This window comes from Salmo salar, chromosome 03 (genome assembly GCF_965601325.2).
Source record: "Salmo salar chromosome 03, fSalSal1, whole genome shotgun sequence".
Classification (NCBI taxonomy): Eukaryota; Metazoa; Chordata; class Actinopteri; order Salmoniformes; family Salmonidae; genus Salmo; species Salmo salar.
The window spans coordinates 62,513,188-62,541,015 of record NC_138293.1 but is presented as its reverse complement, the minus strand read 5'-3'; the positions used below and the strand labels follow the sequence as shown (position 1 = coordinate 62,541,015).

General features: G+C 45.0%; 1 protein-coding gene across 3 annotated transcripts; it reads left to right on the top strand.

Moving 5' to 3' along the window:
- Positions 1 to 172: 172 nt before the first annotated feature.
- Positions 173 to 27,484, top strand: LOC106601015 (ATP-citrate synthase). 3 transcript variants are annotated; one of them, XM_014192860.3, is made up of 28 exons: positions 173 to 456; positions 6,506 to 6,685; positions 10,766 to 10,888; positions 13,156 to 13,218; positions 13,613 to 13,803; positions 14,918 to 14,997; positions 15,847 to 15,977; positions 16,939 to 17,057; positions 17,638 to 17,836; positions 17,940 to 18,057; positions 18,232 to 18,386; positions 19,707 to 19,800; positions 20,266 to 20,295; positions 20,981 to 21,122; positions 21,331 to 21,499; positions 21,597 to 21,701; positions 21,815 to 22,011; positions 22,103 to 22,184; positions 22,470 to 22,580; positions 24,145 to 24,272; positions 24,404 to 24,497; positions 24,719 to 24,873; positions 25,027 to 25,177; positions 25,338 to 25,481; positions 25,587 to 25,700; positions 25,794 to 25,876; positions 26,032 to 26,108; positions 26,257 to 27,484. In XM_014192860.3, the coding sequence occupies exons 2-28, from the start codon at positions 6,527 to 6,529 to the stop codon at positions 26,349 to 26,351; spliced, it is 3,309 nt and encodes a 1,102-aa protein (XP_014048335.3). In that variant the 5' UTR covers positions 173 to 456; positions 6,506 to 6,526; the 3' UTR covers positions 26,352 to 27,484. The 3 variants fall into 3 exon arrangements, with proteins under 3 accessions (XP_014048335.3, XP_014048336.3, XP_014048334.3); XM_014192861.3 differs by lacking the exon at positions 20,266 to 20,295; XM_014192859.3 differs by lacking the exon at positions 20,266 to 20,295 and having other exon boundaries at positions 19,707 to 19,839.
- The last annotated feature ends 344 nt before the right edge of the window (positions 27,485 to 27,828 follow it).

The following is a 27,828-nucleotide window of genomic DNA, read 5'->3' as shown; positions in this document are numbered from 1 at the left end:
TTAACTATTAGTATAATTGAAAAAGGGAGACAATTTTACTATCTTTTATACATGATCATGTGATTCCATTCTGATTGGCTACAATACTAAACAGACAATGCCAGCCAATCAGTGTCCTACAGTTGAATAGCGTAGTCGTTTCTTTCAACGAGAGATGGGTGTGAGCGTTATGAAGCAACAGCCATGGGGTGGTGTGACCCAATCGGAGAGCAGGAATATATCAGCCAAGTCTATCGTCAGATAGGAAGAGGAGAGAAAACTGAGGAAAACCCAGAAGTGTAGTCAGTGGTCCACGCCGACAGCCAAACCACAGATAGAAGGAGCAGTTAGCAGTATCTTTGGCCAAACTGTTTCTTTCCTAGAATTGCCGGCTGAAATCGTTTCACATCCGAAACGAACCAAATCTTCTCAACGCAAAATCTGGGAGATCTTTTCCACAACTCTCAAGATATAAAGGTGAGATACATCTATATCTAGATTTATTTCGTTGTTTACAGATTGCAAGGAGTAATTCAAAGCTGACTTGAAAGTTACATAAAGTAGTGTAACATGCGCAGTAAAAAAAAAATCTAACACAAAGAGTGTGTGTGTGTGTGGTGTGTGTGTGTGTGTGTGTGTGTGTGTGTGTGTGTGTGTGTGTGTGTGTGTGTGTGTGTGTGTGTGTGTGTGTGTTTACTGAGTAAGGGAAAGAAAGAGACAGGACGAGTTGAACTGGTCAATCAACAGTACCAGTCTTGAATTCATAAAGAATGAAGACATTATGAAATAATGATTGTGGCCACGGCATAGCTTACTATAGTTTATTGTAAAATGTGTCCCCTCATGGGCTGTGGCTAGTCTAATGCCATAAAAGCATGTTTATTTGTTTAGAAAATGTCCGTATTACCCTTAATGTAGTTATTTATTGCCATTTAATCATTTTCACCTATTTCATTCTGGTAAAATGTGAATCATAATGAATTAATCATTTATTTATATTTAACCTTTATTTAACTAGGCAAGTCATGTCTATGGCATGTCTTTGACTAAATCAAATCAAATGTTATTGGTCACGTACACTTGGTCAGCAGATGTTATTGCGAGTGTAGTTAAATGCTTGTGCTTCTAGTTCCGACAGTGCAGCAATATCTAACAAGTAATTAAACAGTTCCACAACAACTACTTAATACACACAAATCTAAGTAAAGGAATGGAATAAGAATATATATATATGGATGAGCAATGACCGAGTGGCATAGGCAAGATGCAATAGATGGTATAAAATACAGTATGTACCTATGAGATGAGTAATGCAAGATATGTAAACATGATTAAAGTCCCATTATTAAAGTGACTAGTGATACATTTTATTAAAGTGGCCAATGATTTAAAGTTTGTATGTAGGCAGCAGCCTCACTGTGTTAGTGATGGCTGATTAACAGTCTGATGGCCTTGCGATACAAGCTATTTTTCAGTCTCTCAGTCCCAGCTTTGATGGACCTAGTCTGACCTCGCCTTCTGGATGGTAGCGGGGTGAACAGGCAGTGGCTCGAGTGGTTGTTGTCCTTGATGATCTTTTTGGCCTTCCTGTGACAATTTGGTTCTGTAGGTGTCCTGGAGGGCAGGTAGTTTGCCCCCGGTGATGCGTTGTGCAGACCGCACCACCCTCTAGAGAGCCCTGCGGTTATGGGCGGTGCAGTTGCCGTACCAGGCGGTGATGCAGCCTGACAGGATGCTCTCAATTGTGCATCTGTAAAAGTTTGTGAGGGTTTTAGGTGACACACCACATTTCTTCAGCCTCCTGAATTCGAAGAGGCGCCGTTGCACCTTCTTCACCACGCCGCTCAAACAGATCCACAGATGATGCAATCTCTATTGCACTCCACACTGCCCTTTCCCACCTGAACAAAAGGAACACTTATGTGAGAATGCTATTCATTGACTACAGCTCAGCGTTCAACACCATAGTACCCTCAAATCTCATCACTAAGCTAAGGATCCTGGGACTAAACACCTCCCTCTGCAACTGGATCCTGGACTTCCTGACGGGCCGCCCCCAGATGGTGAGGGTAGGTAGCAACACATCTGCCACGCTAATCCTCAACACTGGAGCCCCCCATTGGTGCGTGCTCAGTCCCCTCCTGTACTCCCTGTTCACCCACGACTGCATGACCAGGCACTACTCCAACACCATCATTAAGTTTGCAGACGACACAACAGTGGTAGGCCTGATCACCGACAACGACGAGACAGCCTATAGGGAGGTCAGAGACCTGGCCGGGTGGTGCCAGAATAACAACCTATCCCACAACGCAACCAAGACTAAGGAAAGGATTGTGGACTACAGGAAAAGGCGGAACGAGTACGCCCCCATTCTCATCAACAGGGCTGTAGTGGAGCAGGTTGAGAGCTTCAAATTCCTTGGTGTCCACATCACCAACAAACTAGAATGGTCCAAACACACCAAGACAGTCGTGAAGAGGGCACAACAAAGCCTATTCCCCCTCAGGAAACTAAAAAGATTTGGCATGGGTCCTGAGACCCTCAAAAGGTTCTACAGCTGCAACATCGAGAGCATCCTGACTGGTTGCATCACTGCCTGGGACGGCAATTGCTCCGCCTCCAACTGCAAGGCACTACAGAGGGTAGTGCGTACAGCCCAGTACATCACTGGGCCTAAGCTGCCTGCCATCCAGGACCTCTACACCAGGCGGTGTCAGAGGAAGGCCCTAAAAATGGTCAGACCCCAGTCATAGACTGTTCTCTCTACTACCGCATGGCAAGTGGTACCGGAGTCCCAAGTCTAGGACAAAAAGGCATCTCAACAGTTTTTACCCCCAAGCCATAAAACTCCTGAACAGGTAATCAAATGGCTACCCGGACTATTTTTTTTTTTTCCCCCCCCCCTTCTTTTACACTGCTGCTACTCTCTGTTAATCATATATGCACAGTCACTTTAACTATACATTCATGTACATACTACCTCAATTGGGCCGACCAACCAGTGCTCTCGCACATTGGCTAACCGGGCTATCTGCGTTGTATCTCACCACCTGCCAACCCCTCTACGCTACTGCTACTCTCTGTTCATCATATATGCATAGTCACTTTAACCATATCTACATTTACATACTATCTCAATCAGCCTAACTAACGGGTGTCTGTATGTAGCCTCGCTACTTTTATAGCCCCGCTACTGTTTTTCACTGTCTTTTTACTGTTGTTTTTATTTCTTTACTTACCTGTTGTTCACCTAATACCTTTTTTGCAGTATTGGTTAGAGCCTGTAAGTAAGCATTTCTCTGTAAGGTCTACACCTGTTGTATTCGGCACACGTGACAAACAAACTTTTTTATTTGATTTGTCATGTCTGTGGATAGGGGGGTACTCCCTCTGTTTCCTGAAGTTCATGATCATCTCCTTTTGTTTTGTTGATGTTGAGTGAGAGGTTGTTCTCCTGACACCACACTCCGAGTGCCCTCACCTCCTCCCTATAGGCTGTCTTGTCATTGTTGGTAATCAAGCCTACTACTGTTGTGTCGTCTGCAAACTTGATGATTGAGTTGGAGTCGTGCATGGCCACTCAGTCGTGGGTGAACAGGGAGTACAGGAGGGGGCTGAGCACGCACCCTTGTGGGGCCCCAGTGTTGAGGATCAGTGAAGTGGAGATGTTGTTTCCTACCATCACCACCTGGGGGTGGCCCGTCAGGAAGTCCAGGACCCAATTGCACAGGGCGGGGTTCAGACCCAAGGCCTCAAGCTTAATGATGAGCTTGGAGGCTGCTATGTGTTGAATGCTGAGCTATAGTCAATGAACAGCATTCTTACATAGGTATTCCTTTTGTCCAGGTGGGATAGGGCAGTGTGATGGCGATTGCATCATCTGTGGACCTATTTGGGCGGTACGCAAATTGAAGTGGGTCTAGGGTGACAGGTAGGGTGGAGGTGATATGATCCTTGACTAGTCTCTCTAAGCACTTCATGATGACAGAAGTGAGTGCTACGGGGCGATAGTCATTTAGTTCAGTTACCTTTGCCTTAGGTTTTCTTTTTAAATCAGAATGTTCAAGTGGTCATGCATTTTAATAAACTTGAAATAAGATTATTTGAGAATCTTAATTGACACAAATCATGCATTATTAGTCCACTCTCAAAACACAGCTCTTGCTTTTTTGAAACCACTTCCTTGCTTTTCCCAAGTTCATTGTCCCGACAGATATCTTCTCTAGCAGGCAGACAGATGCTTCTTTACATTTTTGAAGCACTGAGGTATTTTTGTAATTTCTACCTGTCAGACCCAGGTGCAGATGTGTTGTTGTAGTATAAGGGAAGGTCATCTGGAGGTGTAGGGGACCAGGCCAGGTTAAGGTTAATTGCGTTCTGTCTTCAGTGCTGTGAAAGACAAATTCTGTTTCTGTGAAAAGCACTATCAGATTTTCTGATGAGAAGAAGCCTGTCTTTCCGCTGTAGGTGTCTGGTTTTGATAAGTGTGTGTGATATGCATATTTTCTGGTGTGTGGGCCTTCATTCGTGTGCGTTTGTTTGTCTCATGTAGCAGTCTACAAGCGTTGCGCCTCAACCACTCTTGATCAATGTTATCCGTGCTGGATATTTCATAGCGCTGACAAGCTGCTAGCAGAGGGGAAATAGACAGATATACTGTAGTGAGTCTGTCTCCTCCCCTCCTGTGTTATATTGGCCTCGGACCAGAGCTATAGTGACTGAGGAAGAAGAGGGATCAATACTGAAGATGCTCCAACACCACCTCCATTCATTTATCGTATCAAGGGCTAGCAGGGCAGCAGCCCAGAGCAAAGCCTTCTCTGGTAGCTACCAGGGCTTTTTATCTAAAAAACACTGTGATGCAGTGCATTACACCACTGCACCACCCGGGAGGCCACAGGGCTCTTTATCTGATGAAGGACACCGAGAGCAAGTTGACTGGGTGCTCCATCACTGCAAGAATACTTAAGAGCAACTTGTTGTTTTATTGTCAATTTCTTAGTAGTGATATTACAGAGACTAGTGACTGAGTGGGTCTGTATCAGCACAGTAATAGGACACATTTCTCATCATTGATATCCATCTGGTCTGTGGTAAAATAAATGATAACGCTCTGAGTGTAGCAGGAAACCAAGGCCAGATCAATAACAAAAGAATTGCAACATTGTGCTGGCAGAAGGAGAGAGAGGGGGGCTGGGGGATAAAGAGGGGGCAGGTGGTGTGGTGGAGGCTGGAGGTTGGTCACGTTTGGTTCTGTGAGTCTGGACTTCCAAGTACCACATTCTTCTGTATAATATCTAGAATGATTTCTTCATGATTAATGAACATTTAATTTTCAAATCCAAATATATTGAATGTTCTGTTGCAGAGGCAACATAGTGAGTGATTAAAGGTTGACTGACTGAGGTTGACTGACTGACGTGGTCCCAGTAGACTAGTCATTCGAAACTTGAGTTTGTTCCATTTAGGATATGGCTTAATTTAAGCCAGCAGGAGGATGCCAGGAAGAGTCACAACCCTTGTCTTTGCCATGAAAGGAAAACAAAATTCCATTTACACATCCTGTTGGGTTTTGGTATTTCTGCTTAAATTCAATGTGCAAATTTCCCCCTCATTTATGATTTGTATACATGTGTGCTGACAGACAGCTGCCTTTGATAGTCTCTTGGGAATATCCCTAGTATGGATTTCCGGGTCACGACGTCATACCAGGATGAACCTTCACCCGTTACAGGGTTTAGACACGTGACCATGACATCATAGTAGTCTGACAATCGGGTCATCAGGCTGATCTTGTTTGTGTATGAGACTGCACGTCTGAAACTGGCACGTCTCATAATGTGTAGTTCATAGTGGAGCGTCCTCTCCTTCAGGAGTGATGTCCTTTATCAACTGTTTATTCCTAGCTCTACAAACACTGACTACACCCTTTTTATTCAGTAGCAGTAGGTTCAAGGTGTGTCTGTGTGGGCGATTGTTTCTCAGTGTTTGTTTGAGACAGCAATGCATCAGCCTCTCTGAAGGTTGTTTAGTCGTGTGTGTGTGTGTGTGTGTGTCTGGTTATTGTCCTCTACACTAACTCCAGGCCCCCTCTCTTTGCTGTCGGGTGATTTTAAAGCTCTGTGTCTGTCTCAGGGTTCACCTGATTTTGTTTGAGAGGCAGCCAGATGAGGTTCCTTTATTCCATTAGAGTGCAGATCCTAGACCTGGGCTAATCAACTTAGCCTCAGCATCACTGGCTGCCTGGACAAGGGAGATGACTGGGTTGATCCTACAACATAGATAGAGACCTCTGATCTGCAGTTTGTGTGTAAATGAATAGCTCAGTATATACCATTATCATGTAAGAGGCGGCTGTTGTTAAAGGTAGGCCTATCTTCTCTGTGTCATATTTGGGAACATAACTAGAATATCTTATATACTTAAGCTAGTCACCCTGTACTGGTATGCACTTGTGGTTATAAACGGGTTTACCTAATCTCTCTTTCGACCTGTCTGTCTCTCTCTCTCTCTCTCCTCTCAGACCACTGTTCTCTGATCTACCATGTCGGCCAAAGCCATCTCAGAGCAGACGGGGAAGGAGTTCCTCTATAAGTACATCTGTACGTCTGCAGCTGTCCAGAACAGGTTCCGCTATGCCAACGTGACGACCGAGACCGACTTTGACCGGCTGGCGCAGGACCACCCCTGGCTACTCACTGAGGTAAGGAATAATTGACCCATCGAAGGCCCATTTTACAACCAAATAACGATCTAGTACCTATATCTTAACAGCTGCTCTTATGTCATTCAATCACCAATCACCAATGGCACGACTGTCTTTTGAGACAACTATTTCTTCATAATGATGACTGATCCACGCAAGGTTAAATGTTTGCTCAAAACAAGGATTACATTACATTGCAGTCAGTAGATTCAGTTTGGCCACATCATAGTCATAAATCTGACTCCATAACTATCACAATAGCCACCTTCCCTGACTGCAGCCTGCGTGAAATGCTAACATATTTTTTGCGGACACAATCACTTAGCAGGCCCATCTTCACTCCAGCCACTCTTCTGTCTGTAAAATGTAAACAAAGCAAAGTCAATGTAGAGGAGAATGAACGTCCGCATCGTCATCGGAATGTATCATGAGGAATAGAAAGTGACATCCACAATGGGAAGAGACACACTCTCTTTAAGAGCCGTCATAATTACCTCAGACCCCTCTTTCTCCCAGACTCCTAATATAATTACAGTATGACTCATCTCCCAGGGTAAAATCTCTATCTCTCACTCACTCACTCACTCACTCACTCACTCACTCACTCACTCACTCACTCACTCACTCACTCACTCACTCACTCACTCACTCACTCACTCACTCACTCACTCACTCACTCACTCACTCACTCTCACCTGGAAGGCTGTTTTAGTGCTTTATCAAGTTGGATGCAGTGAGGTATGGAAGGGAGGAGAAGGATAGAGGAAGGCAGGTGTAGGCCCAGATACACGTGACAGGATTGATTAGGAAATTCCATTAACTTTCCCCCTGGGCCCTCTCTGCCTGGTTTTACTGGCAGCATCCAGATGATAATGGCTCGAGTCTCATAAGTCACTTCTCTCTCCATCTCTGATTGATCCAAGAGAGGTAGCAGCCAGGGGTAGGGGGGAGGATGGAGGAATGGAAGGAGGGACCGAGAGACTGATAAACAGCGTCTATCTCCAGGCCAACAGACTGTTGAACAGTCACCACTACCTTAGTCACTGTTACCAGCTGGCTACCACCCGGTACTCTACCCTGCACCTTAGTGGCTGCTGCCATATGTACATAGATTGATTGAACTCTGGTCACTTTAATAATGTTTACATATTGTTTTACCCACTTCATATGTATATACTGTATTCTAGTCAAGGCTCATCCTATATAACTACTGCTGTATACACCTTTTCGATTCATATACTGTCTATATAGTGGGCTCCCGAGTGGCGCAGCGGTCTAAGGCACTGCATCTCAATGCTAGAGGAGTCACTACAGACCCTGATTCGATTCCAGGCTGTGTCACAACAGGCCGTGATTGGGAGTCCCATAGGGCGGCACACAATTGGCCCAACGTTGTCTGGGTTAGGGCTTGGCCAGGGTAGGCCGTCATTGTAAATAATAATTAGTTCTTAACTGATTTGCCTAGTTTTATACATACATACATACATACATACATACATACATACATACATACATACATACATACATACATACATACATACATACACACAGAGAGTACCAGTCAAAGGTTTGGACACACCTATTCATTCCAGGGTTTTTCTTTATTTTTACTATTTTCTACATAGTAGAATAATAGTGAAGACATCAAAACTATGAAATAACACATGGAATAATGTAGTAACCAAAAAAAGTGTTAAACAAATAAAAATATATTTTATATGTGAGATTCTTCAAAGTAGCCACCCTTTGCCTTGATGACAGCTTTGCACACTCTTGGCTGCTTTCAAAAATCTCAAATATGTTAAATATATTTTGATTTGTTTAACACTTTTTTGGGGGGGTTACTCCATGATTCCATATGTGATATTTCATAGTTTTGATGTCTTCACTATTATATTCTACAATATAGTAAAAAATAAAGAAAAACCCTGGGATGAGTAGGTGTGTCCAAACATTTAACTGGTACTGTATAATATCTATACATGCATACATACAGTGCATTCGTAAAGGATTCAGACCGCTTGACTTTTTCCATATTGTTACGTTACAGCCTTATTCTAAAATGGGTTACATTTTTTTTTCCCTCTTATCAATCTATACACAACATCCCATAATGACAAGGCGAAAACAGGTTTTTGGAAATGTTTGCAAATGTATTAAAAATAAAAAAACATATCACATTTCACAAGTATTCAGACCTTTTACTCAGTACTTTGTTGAAGCACCATTGGCAGTGATTACAAACTCAAATCTTAGGTATGACGCTACAAGCTTGGCACACCTGTATTTGGGGAGTTTCTCCCATTCATCTCTGCAGATCCTCTCAAGCTCTGCCAGGTTGGATGGGGAGCGTCGCTGCAAAGCTATTTTCAGGTCTCTGCAGAGATGTTCGATCGGGTTCAGGCTCTGGCTGAACTCAGAGACTTGTCCTGAAGCCACTCCTGCGTTGTCTTGGCTGTGTGCTTAGGGTCGTTGTCCTGTTGGAAGGTGAACCTTCACCCCAGTCCTGAGCGCTCTGGAGCAGGTTTTCATCAAGGATCTCTCTGTACTTTGCTCTGTTCATCTTTCTCTCGATCCTGACTAGTCTCCCAGTCCCTGCCGCTGAAAAACATCCCCACAGCATGATGCTGCCACCACCATGCTTTACCGTAGGGATGGTGCCTGGTTTCCTCCAGACGTGACGCTTGGCATTCAGACTAAAAAGTGAAATCATGGTGTCATCAGACCAAAGAATCTTGTTTCTAATGGTCTGAGTCCTTTAGGTACCTTTTGGTAAACTCGAAGCGGGCTGTCATGTGCCTTTTACTGAGGAGTGGCTTCCGTCTGGCCACTCTACCATAAAGACCTGATTGGTGGAGTGCTGTAGAGATGGTTGTCTTTCTGGAAGGTTCTCCCATCTCCACAGGAACTCTGGAGGTCTGTCAGAGTGACCATCGGGTTCTTGGTCACCTCCCTTACCAAGGCTCTTCTCCCCCATTGCTCAGTTTGGCCGGGTGGCCATATCTAGGAAGAATCTTGGTGGTTCCAAACTTCTTCCATTTAAGAATGATGGAGGCCACTATGTTCTTGGGGACCTTCAATGCTGCAGACATTTTTTAGTACCCTTCCCCAGATCTGTGCCTTGACACAATCCTGTCTCGGAGCTCTACAGACAATTCCTTCAACCTCATGGCTTGGTTTTTTTCTCTGAAATGCACTGTCAACTGTTGGACCTTTTTATATAAACCAATGTGTGCCTTTCCAAATCATGTCCAGTCAATGGAATTCACCACAGATGCACTCCAATCAAGCTTTAGAAACATCTCAAGGATGATCAATGGAAACAGGATGCACCTGAGCAAAATTTTGAGTCTCATAGCAAAGGGTCAGAATACTTATGTAAATAAGGTATTTCTGTTTGTTTTTTTATACATTTGGAAAAATGTCAAAATACCTGTGTTCACTTTCATTATGGGGTATTGTGTGTAGACTGAGGAAATGTTTTTATTTAATCATTTTTAGAATGAGGCTGCAATGTAACAAAATGTGGAAAAAGTCAAGGGGTCTCAATACTTTCCGAATGCCCTAATAATATATATATATTTAAATAAATATAAAATATTCCAGACTCGTTCTGATATTTCTTTTTTACTTTTTTGCATTGTGTGTGTGTGTGTGTGTGTGTGTGTGTGTGTGTATTACTGCACTGCTGGAGCTAGAAACACAATCTTTTTCGCTGCACCTGCGACATTGCAAATCTGTGTACCCTACCAACAAACTTTGATTTGAGGGACGACCCAGAAACCTATCTCCTGATCTACAGATGTATCTCTCATCAAGATGGGCTTCAAATGCTGACGATTTGAAATGTGTAATGGTACCTGAAGTGAACTCGCCCGTTTGTGCCACACCTAAATGTCATCATCGGCATTTAGCCTGTTATCATAAACAGCAAATTAGCAATGTGTTAATGTGAGGCTAACTACATTATCCTGTCATGGGTAGTCTAGTCTAAGGATGATCACTAAATCACAGTCACCTATGTCCTTATCCTGGTGTTGTGATGCTAACAGTTCGGCCGTGTTGTCTGTTCCCTAGCGGCTGGTAGTGAAGCCAGACCAGCTGATCAAGCGGCGGGGGAAGCTGGGACTGGTAGGTGTCAACCTGGACCTGAAAGGTGTCCAAGAGTGGCTGAAGACCCGCCTTATGAGAGAGACCGTGGTAAGTAATGGCGTAACACCCACACACACACACACACACCAAGTCATCCTGAAGTGGATCCTCCTAAATACAGTACCTACAGCTAGGTTCAGGCCCATTCCTGCTAGGCTCTTCAGTCTGCACTGTAGTGAACTCTTTCACTCTGCTCACGGTTCACTCTGTCTCCTGCAGAACATTTGGTTCCACTCAGCCCTCTCTCTCCTCTTATTTCTCTCTTCATCCCCTCTTTCCCATGCCCACTAGTACTACCCATCCAAGTTAAGTGTGTTTTTGTTTTGATGCATGTTTAACTCTGCCTCCAGAGCTGTACAGATTGCTAATCGGCTCTCGGTCAGGTGCTTGTCAATCAGGCCAGTCAGCCGAAACAGAGAGTCCTGCCTGTGAGTAAACATGTTTCCGTGTAAGCCGAGCACGCTACAGTAGGTCCATCACTCTGTGTGCCACTTAGATGTTTGTGTGCTTCATAAACCATGGGCTAAGAGAGGGAGTGTGTGTGTGTTGGATAGATCACTGGCCAGACATTTTAGACGAAAACGTCAGTCGCTGCTGGAGACAATAAATAAGAAATAAATGAATTGGCAGGTTTTAAGATGGTGTCTATCTGGACGAATCATTTTACTCTGACTGGCTTGAACAGCTTTTGCTGTTCATTTAGAATCTGGATAAGTTGTTACAGTTATAGAACATGTTTCACAATATGTCATGTGTTTTCATTGCTTAGATGTGTTTATGGGTAGCTGTATATGGGATAGTTAGTGTATTTGTATTTATTATGGGACCCCCTTAGCAGGAGCTACTCTTCCTGGGGTCCAGCAAAATGAAGGCAGTTTACCATTTAAAAAAAACATTACAATACATTCACAACAGATTTCACAATGCATTAGGTGTGTTCCCTCAGGCCCCTACTCTACCACCACATATCTACAACACAGAATCCATGTGTACGTGTGTTTGTATAGTGCGCATATTATCGTGTGTCTGTGGGAAGGGTGTTGCTGGGTTTTGTACTACAGATTGAGGGCTACAGTATGTGTTAGTTATTTATGTAAGTGAAGGACATTATTTAGAGTTTGTGTGTGTGTCTGAGAGAGAGACTGGTTTTGTCCAGACTAGAGAGAAGAGGTGGGGTAGATTTCAGTCACTGTGAACAATTTAGTCTGTCAGCTCGACTTTTTGTTCTCGCTCTCCTCTCCCAACCCATCATTCTTTCTCCTCAGCTTACCAAATCACTATTCCCAGAGTTTGAGATGACTCCCTGCCTGGCAATTTCCCCCAGTCTTTGACGCCATAGCTTCCCTCAGTGATAGGGTGTGACCAGAATAGTTAATGCGTTTCCAAGCAAATGGGTGTGAAAATGTCAGTGGTTATTATGCATCAAATCAGTTGAATTGACCCCTTTTTGGTCACGACTTTTAAAGTTTGTGTAAAACCTCAATCATGTTTCACCTTCCTACTTTTTGTTGTTGAGCTTCTTAATCAATATATTCCTCCAACCTTTTTGTCCATCTCTTCCGCTGTCTCCTCCCTCGTTCTCTAGAGAGCAATGAGAGAACAGTATGGAGATCATTTCAATCTAAATTGGCCTCAGCCCGTCTTTAATCAGATGGCCTCTTTTCTCCCTTCATCGTCCCTCTTTTTTTCCCATCTCTCGGAAATGTCAACCTTCTCCTTTCTTTCTGTCGGCTGACTGCTCTCCCGGGGAGTCCCTGGTTGTTTTATGCCTGGGCACCTTTTAACACAGGCAGTGTGACAGCCAGCTAAATGAGCTCTCATTTCCATGTTGAATTCACCTAGGACTATACTAGACTGCTGCTCTGTGTGGACGTCATCCTCTGTCAGTTTGGGCCTCCTTTCTTCAGGCTTTATTCAACGACACTTTCTTATCCTGTGGCCTGATTATTTAGTTTGTGTCTGCTCTGTGGCCACTTTGTGTTCACTTTGGGGCCTCGAGGTGTGTTCATTCATACTGCTTTTTATAGCCCCCCCCCTCTCTTGTTTTCTCTCTCTCTGCTTCTCTCCCTCTTAGTCCTGAGGGTGTACCTGTAAACAAGTTCATTGTTGCGTTATGAAGGATCCTCCGGACTCGCTACAGCTGGCTCACTTCAACTGCTTAGAGGAATAGTCATTATAGCGTTGTAGTCTCCTGTGGGAAATCATGATGGTTTTGCCAAATTAAATGCAGCCTTTTTGCGTCATAAGTTCTCTATTTCTCCTCAACACAATGTCTGTTTGTGAGCTTCTAAATAAGTGCTGTATGTGTTTCTCAGGTGGGAAAAGCAAAGGGGATCCTGAAGAACTTCCTCATCGAGCCGTTCGTAGCCCACAAGCAGGTAAACTATCTACGTGATGCGATTTCTCTAGTCTAGCTTCCTCTCAGAGGACTGCAGCCGAACATGTTTTCCAACTTACTTTCATTTTATTCATGAGTTGTGTGAGGTACTGCACCTTCACTAAACAGTATGTCAAATCTCAAGGAATGGCTTTAAAGGAATAGTTCACCAAAAAAAATGATACTTAAGTATTTTGTTCATTAGTCCATTGTTAATGCCATCCCAAACAGTGATGCATGTCAGCAGTAAAGTTTTCAAGATTGAGTACTTTTAAGTACAGAACAAAAACTCTGAAGGTAGTTTGAGTGAATTATCCCTTGAACAAAATGGCTTCTATGACGTACACGTCTCTGGTTGTCTAGAACTGACCTGTGTGTGTCTCCCTATCCCTCAGGAAGAGGAGTTCTACGTGTGTATCTACGCCACACGGGAGGGAGACTACGTGTTGTTCCACCATGAAGGAGGGGTAGACGTGGGGGATGTGGACGCCAAGGCCAGTAAGCTTCTGGTAGGTGTGGACGAGAAGCTGACCGAAGACGCAGTGAAGAAACAGCTCCTGACCCATGTCGCTGCGGACATAAAAGAGTGAGTGGCGCGAGACAGTGCGTTCATTTAAAAACAGAATTCTACTTTGTAAGAGAGAGACTTTGCACACTGAAATAACAGGATACTAGATTAATGGAAGGTATATTTCTGGGAGAGAACCTCATTTCTTTCTGAGGTAGAGAAGTGGAGGGTTAGAGAAAGAACCTGTTGTTGCGTAAAGCTGGCTGGCAACACCCACTACAAAACAGAGAGGGGAAAGCGATGGTGAGGTACTCTAATAATGCTGGAGGGAGAAGGAGGAGGGGGGTGAGTTCCATTAGAGAAATGACATACTCCCTCGCCTTTCTTCGATCACCCCCTCCTTTCTCCTTAGCCTTATTCTGAGCACGTTCCTGGAGCCTGACGTTTATCTTGATGGGTGTGATACAGTGACCCCCCCCCCCCCCCCCCCTTTGCTCGAAACAGCTCTCTGTGAAGACAGGCAGGGCCTGGCTGGGCTCCCCACGGTCTTGGCTGACATTGAGGAAGATGGCTCTGCACTGTTCACCAACCCCCCCCTCACCCTCTTCTCTCCTTTTGGATCCAGGACTGGAGCGGTGGCCTGATCCCCCCCCCCCCCCCCCCCCCCTCACTCCTTGAGGCCAGTGTTCTCCTGGCAGCTAGAGTAGCCCTCCTGACAGACAGGAGACTGATGTGGTCACAAGGCCACAGAGCTGCCTGCACAGCTGACAGACAGGCAGGCACAGAGAGAGGAGGAAATACTGCCCTCACCACAGCCCTTCACCCATCTGTTTTGACAGGAGGGTGTAATGTAGATGTTTCCTACAGCGAGGTTTACCAGCTAATTTACAGGTGCAGTGGAAGAAAGCCGCTTCCTCCTCCAACACTGCCTCCACCCCTCCCTCTTTCCCTCACTTCTTCCTTATTAGTGTTGGCTCTTGTTTTTATGGATTTAGTGCTGTGGAAAGTGCCATCACTAAGGGAAATTAATTAGAATGAATAGTCAGTTGACAGATCTTCCACTGAACCATATTTATTTCTCTGCACATAATAAGGAAGAGAAAGGGGCTGTCTGTATTTTAGGGAAAGTTAAACGATTGAAGGTGTGGCTATAAAACAGTTGAACTTGTTGGCTGGTTATTTCCTCCTGCAGGGTTCTGGCCAGCTTCGTCGTTGGACTGTTCAACCTGTATCAAGACCTATACTTCACCTACCTTGAGATCAACCCACTGGGTAGGTCCTGTCATACAATCCTACCACATCCAACACTCCTACCAACCTCCTACCACAGCCTAAACATGATGCTCTGAACAACTCCCTCATCCAGACATACACTCACAGCCTCGTCATTTTGTCATAGAATTAAGAAGTTTGAGGGGGGAAAATAAAGATCTGACGGAATCTAAAAACATCTCCTTGTAGGAAAACGTATAGAGGAGCAGAAGTTCATTACAACATTCTAATTCTGAGGGGGGAACTAGTTGAATAATTCATGTTCCTGCTGTTTGATGACTGCAGTGTGTTTATCAGGGTGTAATTGGTCATCAGTACCAGGTTATATGCCCCGTGGCAGCTGTTCCTTTGGAGGGGAGAGGACTGGGGCTGCTGAGACCTCCCCTCCTGCTTTGATGTCTCCCCCACACCCCCTGCCTCTCCAATCTCCCCTTCCCGCAGAGTGAGTAGGGACTAGGGAGGTTAGGACGCCCCCTGGGGGTGGACATGGTCCTCTCTCATTTCCCCTGTGTTGTATTTTAGAGATCACCCCCACAGTGGCACCGCTGGAGACGAGCAGGTTTCTGTGGAAACTACACAAACGAACACACAGTGTCAGTGTTTATCTAAACAAAACCGTGCCCTTTCCAACCATAGCTGACCCCAGAACCAATCCACTTAGGTAGGATGGAAGCGGTGAGGTACAGATGGAGAGCAGTTCTCTGATTCAATCACAGTGGAAGAAGCCAAGTGAATATCAATAAGAGGATGTGGTTGTTTGCCTTCTGTATTTAACCCTACAATGCCCTGGGCTAACATGCTACTATGTGCCTTCCATGTCGTGTCTCTCTCTCCGTTTCCTTCTCCCAGTGGTCACGAAGGATGGCGTGTTTGTGCTAGACATGGCGGCTAAGATCGATGCCACAGCTGACTACCTCTGTAAGGCCAAGTGGGGCGACGTCGAGTTCCCTCCACCCTTTGGCAGGGAGGCCTACCCTGAGGTGAGGACAATCACCTCACTGCTAGCCAGAGGCTGCTATGTCCATATTGTTACTTAGAAGGATATGGGCAGTTCCAAGGAAGTCATAAAATATTATACAATCGCTTTACAAGTAATTATGTATCATGTAAAGACCAGGGTTGGGGTCGATTCGAAAAGTAAATCCAATTCAACATTTTCCTCATTGAAAATCATGGCAGAGAATTTGAATTTCAGTGTACTTCCGGAATTGAAATGGAATTGACCCCAACCCTGATAAAGACTTTACATATATTTTCAAATAAGCCTCTAAGGTAATCTGCATAAAAATTCCAGATGTACATACTATATCTGGTTCCTCATTAGTTAGTTTTTTGCTGACTAGATGCACACCCATACAGTGATAAAGGTTTCAGTTCCTTCCTGTTTATTGATGACACATGACTATTTTATGTGTCCTCTGGCTGTCCCAGCTATGGAGAGAGATGTTGATCAGGGAAGGGACTAGGGGAGTGACTCTGAGCCTTGACTCATACTGAGTTAGTACCATATCTCCGTGGCGATATCATAGCACACCCCAGTAGCGATGGTCGTTGGGGTGTAGGGCTACATGACAACAGGGATGTTGTGACCTCATTAGACGTTATTATTCTACGCTTAGATATTCTGTCATCTGTCTCCCATTTCTATGGCCCAGTCTAGATTTAAAATGTTTGACCTGTGTTTTTGTGCACATACTAAAAAAAGAATCTGAGGAGAAATACTGATATTTGAAAGTGTGGACCTGGGCTACCAGAGATGTTTATCCTCTGTCGTTGAACCAGGATAAAATGAGTTTGAAAAGGAAACAACATGAGTGGATTATTACAGCCTAATGAAGTGGTGCTCAAACTGATGTCTGGCCTGATTACTGCTGCCCTCAGGAAACCCTGCACTCCCAGTACCACTGGACCTTCAGCTAACCTTCCCTTTGGCTCTTGCAGGAGGCCTATATTGCAGACCTGGATGCCAAGAGTGGTGCCAGTCTCAAACTCACCCTGCTCAACCCCCGTGGAAGAATCTGGACCATGGTGGCAGGAGGAGGGGCTTCCGTCGTCTACAGGTAGAGTCACCAATCACAATGTCTCAATCTCAGCCATGCGTCTTCACCTCAGCATGCCAAACGATGTTACTGATAACATGTTCTTTCATTGTGGTGTTGCTGATGGCCCTGTTAGCTTAGTTTCTGGCTGTCTCCTAGGCTACGCTACCTCGGTTGGAATTGGGTTTAGCATTAGGAGAGTGCACCGGCTGGTGATGGAACAATCAGATTGATGGCGCAGCCGAGGTCAGACGCTGCCGCTTGTTCAGCAGAGAGCTAAATGAGATCATTTTAACGATGCGATCTTAACGAGAGTCTGGAGGAATGAGGAGACTTCCGTCTGTCAGGGGCATGAGGCGTAACGTTCAGACACACCTACTGTGACTGAATGCTTCTGTGGATTGGAGTAGTGTTTGTATAGCTTGTTTTAAGTGTTTACAGACTTGGCGAGAGAGAATTGGTTGATATAATTAAACTTTCACAATGCACTACTATACTGAATGTACAGTATACTGTAGATGTTTTCTTCAGGTGATTGTGTGTATTGTCCCTGCACCCCTGTGTTTGTGTGTTTTTATCCAATGGGATCCCTTCTACACAGTGACACCATCTGTGACCTGGGTGGGGTTGACGAGCTGGCCAATTACGGGGAGTATTCAGGAGCGCCCAGCGAACAGCAGACCTATGACTACGCCAAGACCATCCTGTCCCTGATGACCCGCGAGAAACACCCCGACGGAAAAGTCCTGATCATCGGAGGAAGCATCGCAAACTTCACTAACGTTGCAGCCACATTTAAGGTAGATATAAAAATGCTGAGTTGAACACAATATCTGAAGCAATTGTGATTTAGATTCCCCTAGGGTTAGATTACTCTGAGATCCTCTCTTGTCTCTGTTCCAGGGCATTGTCAGGGCCATCAGGGACTACCAGGGCCCCATAAAGGAGCATGAGATCACCATTTTTGTCCGCCGGGGGGGCCCCAACTACCAGGAAGGCCTCAGGGTCATGGGCGAAGTGGGTGAGTAGCTCCACAATAGATAAAAGTTCCTTTTGCAAGAGATGTTCAAGGTCTTGTATTTCTCCTAATTTCCTCTGTGATAAAAGGTCAGGCCAATGCTATTTTTTAGCTTTGATTGACACACTCGACCTTCTGAAGACATTCAGTGTGTGTGTGTGTGCCATGTTTCCACAGGTAAGACTACTGGCATCCCCATCCATGTCTTCGGCACAGAGACTCACATGACTGCCATTGTCGGCATGGCGCTGGGCCACCGACCAATACCCAAAGAGCCTCCCGTCGCCGCCCACACCGCCAACTTCCTGCTCAACTCCAGTGCCAGTTCATCGGTAGGTTACACTGGGCCTATAATTAGTTACAGGGCAATTCTACCACTTTTCAATGCAGTCAAAAATGTGATGTTGCTGTTTTTTTATGATATTTCCACACTGAGCTCAAAATAACATGATGATAATGCCTTTTTAATGTAAGAGATTTGAGAGAAAAAAATGCCTGGAATTTCAGCCTGTTCAGGTGGGATAATGGGATTATTCTGATCAATGACCAGTCACCATTTATTTGCATATGTATCCTCCTACTTTGAAAGGGTAAGCAGGGTGGGCTCTAGAGTCTAGATGATCCTATCTACTAATTAGTGTATGTAAATATATTAACATTTGTATCAGCCCCCCGCACTATCAGACAGACCATTTCAATGGCAAAAGGAGGCTCAGGGAAATAAATCATTTCAAATGATAGTTATTTTCATGAAATATAAACACACAGTGATTTATTAGACCTACAGTGATGATAGAAAAATAAGACTGCATGGGGGCTTTAATAAGTTATACCCGATCACATAATCAGAAATGTGAACATTTTAAAAAACAGTTTTTTTTTTTTAAATATTTTTTTTTTCAAACACTGAGATTCGCGGTGACGTGTTTCCCGTGCTGGCACGGTGAGGTCATCTGAGGTGCGTCTTTGTGTGTAGAGCATTGCCTGGCTTTGTATGCTGCTGTGGTTTTTAAATGGCAGCCAGGAGACAATACACTAGGCCTGTGCTGTAGCCTGCAGGGCTCCATTAGCAATGTGCTGCACCAGGGCTTTCAGAGAGATGCGTCCGTGGTCATCCGTGTGTTATGGGAAGGGGGCCTATATCCATTTGATGATGGAGGATGTCTGGGCAAAAGGGCAAAAATATGAAAGCAGCAAATACACATGCACAGGTTCGCAAAAGTGTCGATTTGGCTTCCTGGGGAATGCACCCATCTCACTCTAAACACAGCTCAACTCAATGTCGTTTTAATGAATTTGAATGAATTTAATCTGTGGGGGCAGCATGTAGATTGTTTTTAAAGCAAGTTCAACACGTGAGTCCGCTGTGCCATAGACATAGTTTGTACATAGGGCCCTACTGTGCAGCTGGCATCACTGCAGTTTCATCACACAAGGCTTCATTGTAAAGCTTGCACTGTGCTACTCTCTCTCTATGCAGGTAATGTGGCACTGTCACAAATAAAACATGACTGTTTTTTTAGGCAAGTCATTCAAATCAAGGCTGTTCTAGGATGGCATGTGTGCATCAGGGCTGGTGTTAACCTGATTAGCTCTTCAACAGAATGTAACACTTGTTCTCCTGTCTTCCCTCTCTCCTCTGTCCTCTCCAGACCCCAGTCTCCAGCAGGACAGCCTCCTTCTCTGAGAACAAGGCTGGCCCCGGGGCCTCTGCTGCCAAGAAGGCCAAGTCAGGGGCCCCTCCAGGTGAGCTCCTCGATGAGACCACACACACACATGGGAAATGTAAGAATGATGCTTCTCAGGTATTTATGTAAAAGTAATCCAATGCAGTTTTACAAGACGGGTTGGGGTCAATTCCATTTAAATTCCAGTCAATTCAGGAAGTACACTGATATTTAAATTCTCTAAATATGCTTTTTAATTAGGAAAATTCCAATTCCACATTTTTATTTTCTGAATTGACTAGAATTTAAATGGAATTGACCCCAACCCTGGTAGCAAGAGGCTTCCTTGAGAGCCACTTCTCTCATAAAATGGGAGTTTGTCTCCCAGCTCCCCCTGGTGGCCATTAGGGGTCTCACAGCCCAGGATCTGTTGTGAAAAACCTCCCCTTTTAGAGGGCGTTATCTACCCACGTTCTGAATGTAATAACATTGATTATAATGTTTCTGATTTGTTTTTATTTTTTTTATTGTTGTGGCACCACAGAGCGACAGGCGTCGTCAGACAGTCCAGGAGGTAGGACACTCCCCTGTCAGACAGACTGACTAGGGTGGGCCTGGGACATGGCTCTCCCCCTAGCCCCCCTGTGAAGCCCTCGAGCTGGGTCATGTGCTCCTGTCCTCTCCTCTCTCATGTGTCTGTGCTAGAAGTGGCTTTTATTTCTATGGTGTTCTAATGCTTCATCCATGGGAACAACTAGGACAATATTGACGTATAGGCGACTACATTTCTGATCACATTTGTAGTCCTTAGAGGGGAATTTCTGACATCCAGAAATATAACATGTTTTGTATGGTTGCGCTTTCAGCTTCTGTCTCACTGACCCCTGTGGTTTCCTGTCGGTTGTGATGTCTCAGTCAGCGGCTGGCTGTCAGTGTTTGGTTCCTTCACTGTCTAATAACTGTTTGCCCTTCCATGTGTCTTCTGTTGATGTTGTGTGCCCTGCTCTATCACACCTCTTAGCAGAGCAGGATATGACTTCTTTAAAGCTCGTACCTCTCTGTAGTGAGTTAAAAGCCCTTTCTCTCCTGGTGCGGTAATAAGGAGATCAAGCTATTTTTCTCCCTCTGAGTAAGTGTGTGTGCATGCCAAACCTCTGTTCATTGTTTGAGTGACTTTGCATTTTGTAGTTAACCTTCCCCTCCATCTTTCCTCCCCTCCCTCTCCTTTCCTTGTCCCCTGTGTGTTCCTGTCCCTGCAGTCAAGGCGTCAACCCTCTTCAGCAAGCAGACCAAGTCCATCGTGTGGGGCATGCAGACTCGGGCCGTGCAGGGCATGCTGGACTTTGACTACACCTGCTCCAGGGATGAGCCCTCTGTGTCTGCCATGGTCTACCCATTCACGTAGGTGTCTCTTTCTTTACTTCCTGTCTCTGTACTTACTGTTTCCTCTATACCACTTTAACTGTCGTGCCCCGAGACCACAGAGAGGTGTTGAAAATAACAAGCGCGTGTGTGTGTGTGTGTGTGTGTGTGTGCATTCACACGTGCTTATCTTATTTGCCTGGTTCATCTTTCGAGACTCAACGTTGTGACTGTCTGTGTGTTCCAGTGGGGACCACAAGCAGAAGTTCTACTGGGGCCATAAGGAGATCCTGTTGCCTGTCTATAAGAACATGGGCGACGCCATGAGGAAACACCCGGAGGTGGACGTGCTCATCAGCTTCGCCTCGCTCCGCTCTGCCTTCGACAGCACCATGGAGACCATGCAGTACCCGCAGGTTGGTAGTGCCTCCATGCCACCCAGAGGGTGTCATCTAATGGTGAGCGAGCCGTAGATCTGACCGACTGTAATACTTCATATCCTCACCCCTTCAGATCCACACCATCGCCATCATAGCCGAGGGCATCCCTGAAGCCCAGACCAGGAAGATCATTAAGAAGGCGGACGAGAAGGGTATCACTATCATCGGCCCGGCAACGGTAGGGCCCTCCTACTCTACACCACTCACTTACAGTATGTGAGGCCTGCTTTTTTTTAAGGTGTAGAGAAGGGTATCATATCTAACTCTGTGTGTGTGTGCGCGCTTGGCCAGGTTGGAGGGATCAAGCCTGGCTGTTTTAAGATCGGGAACACAGGGGGCATGCTGGATAACATCCTGGCCTCTAAGCTGTACCGTCCAGGCAGTGTGGCCTACGTGTCCCGCTCTGGAGGCATGTCCAACGAGCTCAACAACATCATCTCCCGCACCACCGACGGAGTCTACGAGGGAGTGGCCATTGGAGGAGACCGGTAAGAGTGGCTGTGTGTGTGTGTGAATGGGGTGGATAAGATTACTGATGTATGTCTGTGTGTGTATAATTAATGCTTATTTCTTCATTAGATACCCAGGCTCAATCTACACAGACCATGTGCTGAGGTACCAGGACACCCCAGGGGTAGAGATGATCGTAATGCTGGGAGAGGTGAGGTTTTGAAAGACACCACACACACACACGTCCACATCATTGCTGCTAATGAGCCCCCTCCACTGAGTAACTAACCATAGAAAAATAAACCTTATCCTTTTAACGCAATCAATTTATTTTCATCAAACGTAGCTAATTAACATCGACATTTATGACCAGACTAATTCCATGATTGGATACTCACCTCTGTGTGTGTGTGTGTGTGTGTGGGGGGGGGGGGGGGGGGGGGGGGGGGGGGGGGGGGGGACTTCCATTTAAAAGCACTGTTGGTCTCCCTTCTAGATTGGCGGCACAGAGGAGTATACGATCTGCCAGGGCATCAAGTCAGGCAGGATCACCAAGCCTGTGGTGAGCTGGTGCATCGGGACCTGTGCCACCATGTTCTCCTCAGAGGTGAGTGTGATGGGAAGAGTTTGGGGGGGAGGGGTTAAAGTCATTGGATTGATATCAGAGACTTGCAGGGCAGGCATACTGGAAGAAGGGGTCTGGTTTAGAGGTCGACCGATTATGATTTTTCAACGCCGATACCGATTAATCGGCCGTTTTTTATTTATTTATTATTTATATTATTTGTAATAATGACAATTACAACAATACTGAATGAACACTTATTTTAACTTAATATAATACATCAATAAAATCAATTTAGTCTCAAATAAATAATGAAACATGTTCAATTTTGTTTAAATAATGCAAAAACAAAGTGTTGGAGAAGAAAGTAAAAGTGCAATATTTGCCATGTAAAAAAGCTAACGTTTAAGTTCCTTGCTCAGAACATGAGAACATATGAAAGCTGGTGGTTCCTTTTAACATGAGTCTTCAATATTCCCAGGTAAGATGTTTTAGGTTGTAGTTATTATAGGAGGCTATTTCTCTCTATACGATTTGTATTTCATATACCTTTGACTATTGAATGTTCTTATAGGCACTATAGCCTAATCTCAGGAGTTGATAGGCTTGAAGTCATAAACAGTGCAATGCTTGAAGCACACGCGAAGAGCTGCTGGCAAATGCAGGAAAGTGCTGTTTGAATGAATTCTTACGAGCCTGCTGCTGCCGACCACCGCTCAGTCAGACTGCTCTATCAAACATCACATCATAGACTTAATTATAATATAATAACACACAGAAATACGAGCCTTAGGTCATTGATATGGTCAAATCCGGAAACTATCATTTCGAAAACCAAACTTTTATTCTTTCAGTGAAATACGGAACCGTTCCGTATTTTATCTAACGGATGGCATCCCTCCTTGCTGTTACATTGCACAACCTTCAATGTTATGTCATAATTATGTACAATTCTGGCAAATTAATTACGGTCTTTGTCAGGAAGAAATGGTTTTCACACAGTTCGCAACGAGCCAGGCAGCTCAAACTGCTGCATATACCCTGACTCTGCTTGCACAGAACGCAAGAGAAGTGACACAATTTCCCTAGTTAAAAGAAATTCATGTTAGCAGGCAATATTAACCAAATATGCAGGATTAAAAATATATACTTGTGTATTGATTTTAAGAAAGGCATTGATGTTTATGGTTAGGTACACTTGGTGCAACGACAGTGCTTTTTTTCGCGAATGCGCTTGTTAAATCATCACCCGTTTGGCGAAGTAGGCTGTGATTCGATGATAAATGAACAGGCACCGCATCGATTATATGCAATGCAGGACAAGCTAGATAAACTAGTAATATCATCAACTATGTGTAGTTAACTAGTGATTTAAAAAAAAAAAAATTATATATAAGATAAGTTTAATGCTAGCTTGCTCCTTGCTGCACTCGCGTAACAGGTAGTCAGCCTGCCACACAGTCTCCTCGTGGAGTGCAATGTAATCGTCCATAATCGGCGCCCAAAAATGCCGATTTACCGATTGTTATGAAAACTTGAAATCGGCCCTGGTTATGGGGTTGGTGACTGTCTCCTATGATATGCTGACCCGGTCTGTCACCTGTAGGTCCAGTTTGGTCATGCTGGAGCGTGTGCCAACCAGGCCTCAGAGACAGCCGTGGCCAAGAACCTGGCTCTGAAGGAGGCCGGAGCCTTCGTACCCAAGAGCTTTGACGAGCTGGGAGATGTCATCAAGTCAGTGCAGAAAATCACACACTGATATGATTTAGAAAAACATACATCCAAGCCACAACATAAGATTGACAGTTTTAATGAATGTACAAAAGCACTGTTGTGAAATTGAAGTTTCCCATCCTCATGTACAGATCAGTGTATGACGACCTCGTTGCCAAAGGAGTCATCGTTCCAGCTATGGAGGTGCCCCCTCCCACGGTGCCAATGGACTACTCCTGGGCCCGGGTGAGTAATGACAACCAGTCAGTGCCACGCTAGCTCATGTCCCCTGTGAGTTAGCGGTGAATCAGGATCTCTTATTGGCTCTGGACAATGTTATTGACTTCCATATAAGGCAAACTTCACTGAACCGTATCAGACTGTGTTAAACTGAAACAGATGGAGAGCAATGAGAGGGTGTGGTGACTCCCTCCCTCTCCCCCTCTCTCTATCCCTCTGTGCTGTAGGAGCTGGGTCTGATCCGTAAGCCAGCCTCCTTTATGACCAGTATCTGTGATGAGAGGGGCCAGGAGCTCATCTATGCTGGAATGCCCATCACTGAGGTGTTCAAGTCAGAGATGGGCCTGGGAGGAACCCTGGGACTGCTCTGGTTCCAGAGGAGGTACAGTTCTGTCCCCCAAAACATGAAACCGTGAACCAGTCAATAATAATAATAATACTGCCATTGTTCACATAAAACATTAAACATACACTATCATAATTAAATTTGAATACAATTCTATGTCTCTGTGTCCTCCCTCCTCCTTGCCCCAAGGCTGCCCAGTTATGCTGCCAAGTTCATTGAGATGTGTCTGATGGTAACTGCTGACCATGGTCCTGCCGTCTCCGGTGCCCACAACACCATCGTCTGTGCCCGTGCTGGCAAAGACCTCATCTCTAGCCTCACCTCTGGCCTGCTCACCATCGTAAGAACATAGTCAAGTCAACCTCGACATACTTAGGCCCACTCAAACCAGCAGAGTAGCCTCTTCTGAAGATAATGCCTCTGTTTAATTAATTCATTGAGCTTTGGTAGTCGACGTGTGTCTCTATTTGAGTGTTTCTTTCTGTATGTGTGATTTCCAGGGGGACCGGTTCGGAGGGGCCCTGGACGCTGCAGCCAAGCAGTTCAGCAAGGCGTTTGACAGCGGCATGTTGCCCATGGAGTTTGTCAATAAGATGAAGAAGGAGGGCAACCTGATTATGGGCATCGGACACAGGGTCAAGTCGGTGAGCACCGTCCCTGTGTCTCTGTTTGGATGCCATGTGTCTTTCATATTTTTTTACTGTGTGTGTGTGTGTGTGTGTGTGTGTGTGTGTGTGTGCGCGCTTCAGATCAACAACCCAGACATGCGGGTGCAGATCCTGAAGGACTTTGTGAAGAAGACCTTCCCCTCCACCCAGCTGTTGGACTACGCCATGGATGTAGAGAAGATCACCACCGCCAAGGTACTAACCCTGTCGTCCTCTCCTGCACCCTGGATCACCCCACTGGGATCATCTGTTCTAAACCATGTCTTCTCCTCTCTGCTGCGGTTTCAGAAACCCAACCTGATTCTGAATGTGGACGGTTTCATCGGAGTAGCCTTTGTGGACCTGCTCAGGAACTGTGGTGGATTTACACGGTAAATCCTATGCTATTTAACTCCAGTCAATGACATTCTGTACAATGCAACTATACTACTGTCTGGGTCATCCGGCTGTCCTTTTGTTGGCCTTAGCCTACATTCAGTGTTACATCAACTCACCATTGCCCCCTGGTGTTTGTCTTCCCCCTCAGGGACGAGGCTGATGAGTTTGTGGAGATCGGAGCGCTGAATGGAATCTTTGTCCTGGGGCGGAGCATGGGTTTCATCGGTGAGTTGGGGGTCATGGGTCATGACCCTGATGAGTTTGACCCCTAGAAATGGTAATGGGGAAAGGGGCTGTGATGTAAGGAGCGGAGGATACGCAATATAATATTGCTAAAATTGGAACCTTACCTACGCTTCTACTTCTCCCTCAGGACACTACCTGGATCAGAAGAGGCTGAAACAGGGTCTGTACCGTCACCCTTGGGACGACATCTCCTACGTTCTCCCCGAACACATGTCCATGTAACCACAGAAACCAGGCCATGGACACCCCCCCCCCCCCCCCCCAGTTACCGCACCCTAACCTCCACCCTCACCTTTACTGTGTTCTGTCAGCCCTAAGTGGTGGGAGAACAACAATGAAGACTGATATTATTATAGATGTGTCTATACAACAGTAATAAGGACAACCATTTTTTAAATTAATACAGTTTCAGTTTTTTTAAATCAGTAAGCTGATCAAACATGCTGCAACCCCGTTAATAATAGCAAGGCCTGCAAAACTGTGAATGCGCACTCCGATGTGTCTGAGTCTGCTAGAGAGATCAAGCAAGCTGCAGAGAATGAGAAAAGAGGCTCATTCATTAGTTGACCCTTAACCCTATAGTGTGTGAGTGCAGTTAAAGCAATTCTCTTCCCAAGATTACCAGTAGGGATACAGATGATTGTCTTCCCATTTACTGCAAATACTACTGTTATTACTACTAGTACTACTACAACAGCTTCTATACTACACCTATGCCTACAGTGAAGTACGTCGATGAGACTGTATCTCCCACTATCATCTCTCTCCGTAAACCAAGCATGTGTCTGTGTATCACAGACTTCCTGTGTTAGCTGTGCAGTTCTCTTTCTTGAGTGTGTTGGTGCCATATTAAAATCATACGCTTTTTATCGGGGGTGAGCCGTAGTGCAATAATACTTGCTACAGTTTTACAGTTATAGATTCTAACTTTATTTATGTATAGATGTTTTAACAGCCGAGTAAATAAATGTAATAGAAAGTATTAGCATTTTTGATGTACTGTAAATGCCCATGAAACGGTTGCGTTTTAAACCGTAAGGTATCTCCCTGACCAATCACATTGGGCTGTAAATACAGTGAAAGCTCATCCTCTGTCCCAAACAGGACGGTGCCCAGAATGGCAAAGGTACCATTGAATGCAGCATTATTTATCTGAACGTTACTAGCTAGACCAGCTCCATTGTGACCGGCTATTTCTTGCAAGCTGTATCTGTCCGTACTATTTGTGTTGTCATGTCAACACAATTTGTTTGACCTAATGCGATGTGAACTGAACGTGCCTCTGTAGAGATGTGTCGTGATATATTTTCAGAACGGTGTGACTGAGTATATTAAAGGTGACCCATTGGAACACAGCTCTGTCTAGTTCTTCCATAAAATGCATGTGGTATATAATCATTTTAATTGTTTCACTGTGTCGTACTCCATCCATCAGTTTATCAAACCATTGGTTTTAAAACCGACACGTTAATGATATCATATCCAATAACAACAGAGGCCGTAGTGGCCTATTGGGAGCTGTCTTCGTTTTCTCAAACAGCCAGTGCATATGAGGGTCTACTAGACGGCTATAGAGCTTATTCTTCAGACCTCAGTCCTGTTTTATGTGCTCTGGGGGTGTCATTTCTGTTCATTCATGGCAAAGTGATTCTACTCACTTATGTAACAGAGTGGGACTATGTATTGGCCTGGCCCTTTT

What these genes read in the sequence shown, in the direction of transcription:
- LOC106601015 (XM_014192859.3), top strand. Translation starts at nt 6,527, where the DNA reads ATGTCGGCCAAAGCCATCTCAGAGCAGACGGGGAAGGAGTTCCTCTAT. An exon ending in AGACCATGCAGTACCCGCAG is followed by an intron (nt 21,500 to 21,596) that starts GTTGGTAGTGCC and finishes TCACCCCTTCAG; the next exon opens with ATCCACACCATCGCCATCAT. An exon ending in GAGCTGGGAGATGTCATCAA is followed by an intron (nt 24,273 to 24,403) that starts GTCAGTGCAGAA and finishes CCTCATGTACAG; the next exon opens with ATCAGTGTATGACGACCTCG.